At 41.0% G+C, this 10,715-nt stretch overlaps 1 protein-coding gene across 1 annotated transcript in view; it reads left to right on the forward strand.

Moving 5' to 3' along the window:
- LOC101846051 overlaps positions 1-7,769 on the forward strand; it is a gene marked incomplete at its 5' end in the record, with an annotated part of 33,567 nt that extends 25,798 nt beyond the window's left edge. Inside the window, 1 exon segment of the mRNA XM_005112479.3 lies at positions 5,360-7,769. Coding sequence (XP_005112536.1) covers positions 5,360-5,587 — 228 coding nt within the window. The 3' untranslated portion in view covers positions 5,588-7,769.
- Between the last annotated feature and the right edge of the window lie 2,946 nt (positions 7,770-10,715).

Consider the following 10,715-nt stretch of genomic DNA (forward strand, 5'->3'; position numbering starts at 1 on the left):
ACACACACACACACACACACACACACACACACACACACACACACACATATATATTCACTCTCAGAAACAAATTAACACACACACACACACACATACACACACATAAACACACAAACACACACAAACACACACAAACACACACACACACACACACACACACACACACACACACACACACACACATATATATTCACTCTCAGAAACAAATTAACACACACACACACACACATACACACACATAAACACACAAACACACACAAACACACACAAACACACACACACACACACACACACACACACACACACACATTCACTCTCAGAAACAAATTAACACACAAACACACACACATAAAAACCACGGCAGAGTCGAAGCCGATCTCCCAAATGATATATTCTGTGTTGATGGAAGGGGACGTATATTTCTGATATTTAAAGAAAGAGGAAAAATTACAATACAAAAAAAAAACACGCACACATAACACACGTTCAAAGAAAAACAAAACATCCACCCATCACTATTTTGTTTCGTGCCACAAACCTAACAAATTCATTTCCCCCTCGCTGTTCCCACTTTTCAATTTTCCCAAACAGATGAAGAAAAGCGGAAGTGGTCGAGGGTGGGGTGAGGCGTGGTTTTTTTTTGAAAATTATTTTGGTACTAAATTTCTGCCCTCGCCAGGCATAGCCAGGGGCACCAATATCACTAATATCTCCGAGCCCCTCAGAATTATACACGAGGGAGGAAAAATATGGCGTGGGAAGGGAAAAGGTGGGGTTGGGAAGGAGGGGGGGGGGGCGAAGATTTGAGTAGGAGTAGGCTGGGAGCAAAGAGAAATCTACAAAGGAAAAAAAATAATTTTATAAGTGTGTGAGGTGGGTGAGTGGGGGCTGGTCGTTGTTTATTAACGGTTAAGAAATGGTTTATGACACTTTTTCGACTGAGATATTATGACTCATGAAGCCATTTCCATTTTGTTTGTTTTTATTTAACGTAAATGGTTTTGGCTATGATTAGAGGTTGTTCCAAAAGGCTCTGCTGAAGAAAGTGATAAATGTTTTACAGCGCTTGTAACTGCAAAGCTTGTAAAAAGAGATAAACAGTTTTAATAGGTAAGTTTGGAAAATGTTTTACAGCGCTTGTAACTGCATAAGGTCATTACGAGCGCGCGGGACACAGATTGGTTGTATTCACTTGAGTTTACAGCTTGAGCACGGCTTGGATTTACTTTGCAAGTAAAAACGGTTGATGTGTATAAAATATATATTAATTGTAAAAATTTCAGTTTAAAAACCCACAGTAGTTTTCTTTGAAATAACAGTATCTACACTTTGGAGTAAAGATTAATGGTCTTTATAAAATCGAGAGTAAATAGAAACATTGAAAAAATATAACATACGATGTACTTCCTACCAAAACAAAAAACACATACGAACGCTAGGAATCATTTGTCATACTCTTCCTCACTCATGTCTTCTTTAAGATTTGAACCAGACAACGGCGATCATGGTTCGCTACTCATTTCTCTGCCCAGATGCCCCCCACCCTAATAAATATTTTCCCCGTCTTTCAAAGTCGACCATGTATTTACGTTAATTATGTAAGCTATTCTTGACCTTCTTTCGCTTCCTATACCTCCTATTACCTATAAGATGTTTTTCAACATAAAACAAACAAATAAATAAACAAACAAACAAAATCCATCAACAGTATAATCATCCTCTACCCGTGCTACCTTCTAAGTCGAAATGAATTTTGTCGCGCACAGAGCAGAAAACGTAAGTTTGTTTTGTTTGTTTTTGTAAGCGTTTTACGGCGTTCGCATCTGCATAATGTCATATGACACATTAAACTTTTTCAGTTGGTAGGAAATTTTGAATTTTGCCCGGGTAGCTGCCGAAGCCTACTCTGATCGATTTTAGACCACCAAGGCATCTTTAACGTGCGCAACTTGCTCACAGACCCTCCGAGATTTTTCGCCCTTGTCCGAGAGGGCTAGGTGTAGATCTTTCCTACCAGAAGATCAGGGGTGTGGCAGAAAGACAGCTGTAAGAAGGAGCCAAGGAGTAGCAGTAGAAAGGCGGCAGAAAGAAAAAGTCAAGAGCCCAGAGGAGGGGGCAAGGGAGATGAGGGGGTGGGGCAGAAACTGGAGACGAAAGCAGACGACAGAACATTGTTAAAGAGAAGGAAAGGAGGTGCATGAAAGGAGACAATTTTAGAGAAGAACATTTTTTCGGTCGTACCCGGATTCGAACTCGGTGCCTTTGAATGAGTCTAGGCCACGAGAGCCCCCAAACATGAGTTTGATTATGGTGTAGGTATGGACTTCATATGTCAGCCCAGGTTGGATCTGGCAAACAGCTAAGGTCGAACCAGTCTGTCTTCTAAACATCCTAAATTGTTCCGATAAGTGAATAAAACTCGTCATACAACTTTAAAAATATTTATCTTATCAACAAAGAGAAGCGGATAAATTCAATTTCAGCCAACATCAACAAATTTCCCGAAAACTTAACCAGTAAAAAGCCACAGATAAAAGAAAAAGAAACAGAAAAGGATTTGAAGAAGTTCACTCCCAGCTTTTACTGAAACAAGTTAATTCAATAATAATGCTTTCTTCTCCTCTGAAATGTCAGGATCTCCACTCTCTGAGTCTCACAGCCGGGGTCCCTCATGTGGCCAGGGGTTGCTGCCCTTTGGTACTGGCAAAGTTGTTTCCTCTTTGTTTGGAATTTCAATTGTGGGTTGGTACCGGATCCAGTCTATCCGCTCACAAAACGTAGATTTGTTAGTTTGTGATTTTTTAAGGTTTTTAATTTTTTGTTGTTGGGTTGTTGTTGGGTTGTTGTTTTGTTTTGTTTTTTGGGGGGGGAGTTCGTTAGCTATTCTATTGTGTCCTATATATTCATGTGTCTCACGTAATATCAACAGAAATGAAATCCCTCGATAAAACAGGAAAATGCGTGATGCCACGGAACACAGCATCATTCACTCCCCCAGGGAGAAATAGGGGGAGATGAGGGAGAGACATGGAAACGGGGTACATTTCTCTAGGATTGTCTTTTAGGAAGCATTGTAGAGGTACTCGATTTCCCTTTTGGATGCTTTAGTATCGTCACGTTCTATATGGGATGATAATAAGGCGGGGACAGACGGACGGGCGCGCGAAAGACCCTAGTGCACTTACGTGGCCAGAGAGATGAGCAGGGTGTTTTGTTATAATGTGTTACGACACGCTGGAATCAGGCGCTCGTCAGTTTTAGGGAATATGGGGATATATTTTTTTTGGTATAATCTAAATAAATCTAAATAAAGCTTGTTCATTTGCGTTATTTTTTAAATGAAAAAATGCCTATCTGTCTTGAATGGAAGTCGAGATGTTTGCAGATGGTGAAGGTGGGGGTCGTCAGGTGTCAGCGTTAAAATGAGCGGGAAAGTTGCCTCTAAAGTTTGGTGACTTTCAAAGCTCGACTGCTCTTTGTAACGGCACATTTACATCTGAGTGTGCCTGATATCAATGTTTTTAAGTAAAATCCACTGCGAAGTATACCCTAAAATGTGCTTAGAAGGAGTAAACGGTGTTGAGACAAACATTTTTAAAAAGTAAGTAAAAATTGCCCAAGAGCCGGAAGAAAACAAGTAGATTTTTTTTCGACTTCATTATTTTGACGAGCGTCTGATTTCACCATGATGCCACACATTTTATACACGTATTAATTTTTATCTCCTTTCGGGTAACAAAATGGAGTGGTTAGGTCATCATCTGCGCTTTAGGCTAGTGTTCTGCACCAAGCGGAAAAGTTGCCTTCTCGAGGATAGGAGACTTGACAGGCGTTTGAGGTATATCGATTAGGCGTGTCGCTGTTTTGACACAGAAGACCCGAGTTCAATTTCCCGTGAGGCGATAATATCTGTCGAGTATCTCGGTTTTTCTGCAGGGACATTGTATCCCTCTCAGCTTGGGGTGGCCCTGCCTCCTAAGTGAGTTAAACTGTTTTAATGAGGGCGGAAAAGCCTACTTACATTTATATGAAGGCGATAGAGAAAGAGAGAGAGATAGAGAGATAGATAGATAGACAGATAGAGAGAGACAGAGACAGAGACAGAGAGAGAGAAAGACACAGAGAGAGAGAAAGACAGAGAGAGAGAGAGAGAGAGAGAGAGAGGGACAGAGAGAGAGGGACAGAGAGAGAGAGAGAGAGAGAGAGAGAGAGAGAGAGAGAGAGAGAGAGAGAAAGACAGAGAGAGAGAGAGACAGAGAGAGAGAGAGAGAGAGAGAGAAAGACAGAGAGAGAGAGAGACAGAGAGAGAGAGAGACAGAGAGAGAGAGAGAGAGAGAGAGAGGGAGAGGGGGGAGGGCAGAGTCAGGGTGTTCACTTATTTTTTCTACAGTAGTTTAGTCATACTACATCTACTTATAAATTCTTGTACTCTACTCACTGATCAAGAAATATAATGCAAAAATTACATCAGAGCACAAGCAGACATCGTGCAGCCGGAATGCTTTTTGGACCTAACGACCAACATCTCCGACTGCATTTATTGTTTTTAGTTTCTTTTAGTTTTAGTAGAGGTTTTGCGGCGCTCGCAACTGCATAAAGTCATATGAGCGCCAAGGGGTGGATGTCAACAGAGAAGTCCTTACAGGGAATCAGACTTGCTCTGCTCACCTCTCTAGCTTCAACAGCACAAAGTCTGCTTCGACTATCAAGGCACCCCGGAAATAGCGGGTCAAAAGAGTGTGACAAACATACAAAAGAAGTAGAGAAAAAATGACAAGAGTAAGGATTAGGAAAGAAAAAGCAGCAGTTTCCTGTTGTAGATCAGGCACAGTTATGAGCGTGACATTGATGAATCAGCCCATTTATAATTCTACTGTGCATGAACGAGAAATGTCCCTAAAGACACGTCAGTCAGTGGCACCGCCCCGGGGTTATTCATTTATTGGACAAAAATAAAAGACCATAAAAAGTAATATAGTGGTTGGTCATTTTGTTTTATCCTTGTAAAATGATATTTATGCAACAAATGTCATTTAGTTCTTTGGGTGTCTACTGCTTCTACTCTGTATTAAAGATGTATAAACTTGAATTGTCCCCTGAAAACGGAGGACTTGAAAAAAGGGGTTGGGGGTTGGGGTGTTTTTTTTTGGGGGGGGGGGGTGAGAGGCATGGTCTTCATTTTGAATAAACAGCCTATCATGTAATGTAATGATCGTCCGTTTATTTCTTTTATGTATTTATTTGTGTATGCATTCATTTATGTATTTACATATTTATTAATTTATAAATGTATTTATTTATATACTTTTTTTTTTTTTCGTGTATGTGTTTATTTATTTATTTGTCTATTTATCCCCAGCCTTACATGTTCCCCGGGCGCGGCTTCTCCGCTGGCAGACAGCTGTTCGAGGTGTGCGCCAACGCCTGCATGTACACCAGCAACTCCATCAACTTCATCCTGTACTGCATCACCGGCTCCAGGTTCCGGCGCGAGCTCAAGGCCATGTTCCGAGACCTGTGGCAGTGGATCAGGTGCCAGCCCAAGAGGGCGGTCTCGAACATCGGCTGGAGCACCACGGCGTTCTAGAAGAGTTCACATGCCACCAGACCACGCCCCCGTCAGGCCACCAGACCACGCCCCCGTCATGCCACCAGGTCATGCCACCAGGCCACGCCCCCGTCAGGCCACGCCCCCGTCAGGCCACGCCCCCGTCAGGCCACGCCCCGTCAGGCTACCAGGCCACGCCCCCGTCATGCCACTAGGCCACGCCCCCTGACAAGCCAGGACTGGAGCATCACGGCGTTCTGGGACAGCCTCCATCTCGCCACTGGACCAATCCACCCCTCCCCCCAACCTCCCCCGGAACACCATTACTTCACACCCCCAGGTCTAGAACAGGATGATGTTTTTGAACAATCTCCCTCACGCCACTACACCACTCCCCCATCACGCACTAGACCACGCCCCCTTCATGCCAGGTTCAAACAAAGACTGTCAATGTGATTTCTAGAAGGGGAAAAACACCGTGTTAAATTATACCCTGAGCACACTGCAAATCAGATTCATCAGACTGAGTCGTGGCCTGGCAGACTTTCCTCCATGGATGGGGAAAAAGCTGCCACATGACATGTAATTTGGCACAAAACCATTGAATTCAGCAATACCCGATGGTAACCTTCAAAATCAGACGCATTTATTGGTTTTTCAAGGTCGCAGCTGGAATCGTTCGTTTTGGGCCAAAATGAAAACTGCATAATTTTAAAAGAACTCGACGAGAAGATTGAATTCTCAGTTTTCTTCTAGTACCATTGATATTGAGTCTGTCTGAGGGAATCAGAACTATTTCGCCTTTGGGACATTCTCACTTTTTGTGCTTTTCTGAAATCTGGGATCTCCCTGATTGTTAAGCACTTCATTATTGTTTTTTTAAATGATCTTTACAAGAAAGTGAGATATTGTATTTTGAAGTAAGAATAGTAACTTTCCAAAACTAGTGCGTAGGGCGGGGTGGTCTAGAAGGGTTCTTTTCCATGAAGAAAACTATGGCTCGCCCCGACTCCGTCCGATGAATCCAATTGGTGGTGTGCGCTGGGTATAACTCCTCCTGGGAATTCTTCACAATTGACCCCTAGTCATTAGACCTACACCGAGCAGAGAGAACACATAATATTCCAGGAAGCTCGAGATGTAGGCCACAATGGCATACGGTATTATTAAGATGTCCCCGAACTTCGAGACTTTCGGGTGTTTACCAAGTCGGTAACCAACTTTACTTCAGTGGTTCTCAAGACTTTGACTTCTATTCCATTGATAAATAGTTGTATGGTTAATGTGATAATGTTGAATATTTGAATCTCATCAAATTTTAATATGATATAAAAATTGTTTTATCCCATGTTTTGTAAATGTTCATGATGTTTATAATATCATACCATTTCTGAAATGTAAATGTTGCTTTCACGAGCTTGAAATGTATTCTATATTACGCCATCTTTTTTATTTTGTTCATCGTTGTTGTTACTATTGTTGTGGTTATTGATGCTGTTGTTGTTGTTATTGTTGTTGTTGTTGTTGTTATTCTGTCAAGATTTAGTTTCAAGTTGCACATAAAGAAGTTAGTATGGGTATAAAAAGGCAGTTTGAGTGAAAGAAAGTAGTTTGGATAAAAAGAAGGTAGATTGGGTGAAAACAACGTAGTTATGGTTAAAAAAGTATATTGGGCTAAAAGAAAGTAGTTTGGGCAAAAAAAAACACAAATCGGGCAAAAAGAAAGACATCAACACAATAACGACCAGACAAAGTATGGGGGAAAACAATACAGATAGAAACGACAGAGGGAAAGAAAGGAGCAGGACTTACCAATGATACCCTCCATCGAAACGTATATTCTTTTTAAAAAAGGGGGCGATATGTTAAGGCGCTCATAAGACTTGATTAATGCTCAGTGACCTAAATGAACTGTTTAGTTTTAAAAGTAGTCAAAGAGACGTCCTAAAAAGCATGTTTTTTTCAGTACTGTTGATATACTCGTATTTATGAGTAGCACTGTATGCTTCTCAGGAAGTTGAGATTGTTTCAGAATGCTATCAGGTCTGCTGGGGTAATACTATCGGTTGTAAAGCGCATAGAGCTTGCTGTTGAGCTGGTTTTGCGTTATACAAACATTATATATTATTCAGAAAGAATTTCCAAAACCAGTGCTCAGGGGTGGAGAAGAAAAGTTTTTATTTCGATTTGTATGGAACGACGTTTGTACCCCCCCCCCCCCCCCCCCGAGATTAGTTGACTAAACAAACAAACAAACAAACAAACAAATACGCGAACAAAGAAACAAAGAAACAAATACAACAAAAGAGAACGAAAGCAAATCGAACTAATAAACCAACTAAACAAGCAAACAATCGAGGCCTACTTAAGCAAAAAAATAGACGCTGCTATAATTTAATCGATGTCTGGGGAATCTTTCCTTACCAAAACCTTTTCGGAACAAATTCGATTCACGTTGTGAATCCATAATATGATGCACCAAGCGTAGCGATTAGCAGGAGACGACAATTGTAAAGCTCTTGTGAATTTGCAATAAAAAGAATAGGGTACGCGTTAATGAGCTAGCTTATTGTAAATTTTTTATGCTCAGCGGTACAGGGCCAAATGTCTGGGGAAAGTTGAGGACGATGCTCGAGAGCCGAGAAGTCTTTGGGATTTCACGCTGAGAGAATTGGTGGGGGGGGGAGGTGGAGCGAAAGAGACAGAGAGCGGGAGAGAGAGAGAGAGAGAGAGAGAGAGAGAGAGAGAGAGAGAGAGAGAGAGAGAGAAAAGAGAGAGAGAGAGAGAAAAGAGAGAGAGGGGGAGAGAGAGAAGGGGAGAGAAACAGACAGACAGATGCAGAGAGACAGACAGATGCAGAGAGACAGACAGAGAGCAGAGAGAAAGAGAAACAGAACACACACACACACACAGAGAGAGACAGACAGACAGACAGACAGACAGACAGACAGACAGACAGACAGACAGACAGACAGACAGACAGACAGAGAGACAGAGACTGAAACAAAGAGACACCCAGAGAGAAATAGAGACAGACAGGCCGATAAACAGACAGACAGAAGAGAGAGAGGGAGAGAGAGGGAGAGAGAGAGAGAGAGAGAGAGAGAGAGAGAGAGAGAGAGAGAGAGAGAGAGAGAGAGAGAGTCACCTCTGGGTCTCGCCTCACAAACACGCAGCGTTGTGGAATCAGGCTCTCGTCAATTTTTGGGCATGTAGAGTTATTGGTATCATCTTAAAGCTTGTTTGCTTGTTTTTATTTGGATGAAAAAAATGTCCGTTTTCCTTGAATACAAGTCGAGATATTTGCGAAAGAAGTAGGTGGGGTCACCAGTTTTCAGAGGTAAAATTAGAGAGAAAATGGCAGCCAACGATTAGTTATTTCCTTAGCTTAATAGTCCGTGGTAACTGAAAATTTACAATTTTGTGCCTTAAAACAACGCTTTTCTGAAAAATCCACACAGAAATGAGTTCTTTAATGAGCATGAAAGGTGTTGAGCCAAAAAACAAAAATTTGATAAAAATTCACAAACCTGCGGAAAAATGCAAGTTTTTTCACTTGGATTATTTTAACGAGAGCCTGATTCCACCACGCTGCCTCATCAATGTTAATGAATCCATGCTGTACATTATAATAGAATACAATCACTGCTGTGTTGCGTCCCTCATTCTTTCGTTCCGAGGCATTCGTTATATAACTGTCCTCCGTGATGTCTTTCAAAACAGCACCACCCCCAACCCCTCCCCTGTCTTAAAGTAGAAGTTTAAATTTTTGTAAGTGTTTTACGGGACTTGCAAGACAAATAAGCCGTATAAGTGCCGTAGATTAAAGATTTTTCAAGAGAGCAACGTACAAAGAAAAGAAGGAGGGTTTTATGTTTGATAGGAAAAAAGGAGCAAACCACACTTGAATACTGGCAAACCACCCACCCGCTTAAAGAAAAAACACACCCCAGGAGCGACAAACGGAAGCAAAACAAAACAACCGTTGTCGGTAAAAGTAAAGGCTACTCCCCCTACACCCCCTACCCCCCCCTCCCCCCAATATCTTCTTTAATCATTGTTGATCACAGCGTGCAGTGTCTCGTTACCCCGGTTATTGCGCACTAGGTCCAGCAGTTTGAGAAGGTGGGCCGAACTCTACTAGTAACCCTTTCGTAAAAGTAAAGTTTAACCCTCTGTACTATTCCCTTCCCTCAAAAAATGAATTAATTAAGTAGAAATTAGTACAATGTACGTCGATGAGACAGCTTCAATTCGGTATTTTAAAGCAATAATTTAAAACAAAAACAACTAGAACAAAAAGCCCCCCCCCCCTCACCAACAAAAAAAGAAACCAAAAGAAAAAAAAACAACCCACAAAACGAAACAAACGGAATAGGCAGACAGAAACAATCGAGGGAAAGGAAAAAAAAAGTAGGGTCTACAACTGGAACCCGTCCATACTTAATCTGAACATAATACCACAGCAATATTATTTATAGATTAACAGAACATAATGCATGAACGGAACGGTCCAACGTTTTTTTTTTTTTTTTAAAATTTTCTTCAGTTTAAAAACGATAGCTTTAATAATAATATAAGATTTTTATGGCACCTGCAACACTAATAGGTCACGTAGGTACCAGGGATTACAAAGTTACCAAAGAGCAATATATTACAAAGAAAGGTAGGAGGAGAGATGGGCGAACAAAATTGGACAGAAAGGGAGCTTAGCGAACCACTACAGCTCCCGCCAAGCACCAACACCCAATTCATGCATTATTAAAATTCATCACTCATGGGGAGTATGTACAAGTGTTAATGGGAAGTCAACCTGAAAGTCAAATATCAAATTAACAATATTAAAGCTTGACTAGATCTATAATAAGAAATATTTTATGATTTCTAATGTTTTATAATGTAATGCTTTTATGAATGACTCGTGTGCAATAAATGTCCGTAGAGCGTGAACGAGTTGGATGCCAAATGTTGATGTTAATGTTGAACAGGTGGAAGTCTTTTTGTCGGTGTCCTGCACTCACCGTGTATCCACGAAATAATTTGGTCAAACACTTTTATTTTTATTTTTTTTTCAACAAAAAAAAATTTCAAACGTATTTATTTATTTTCACCAGATCTATTATAATTTTTAAAATCTAAATTAATGGGGTTCTTGTTTGTTGGTGGT

The sequence above is a fragment of the Aplysia californica genome, unplaced genomic scaffold (genome assembly GCF_000002075.1).
Source record: "Aplysia californica isolate F4 #8 unplaced genomic scaffold, AplCal3.0 scaffold01285, whole genome shotgun sequence".
Classification (NCBI taxonomy): Eukaryota; Metazoa; Mollusca; class Gastropoda; order Aplysiida; family Aplysiidae; genus Aplysia; species Aplysia californica.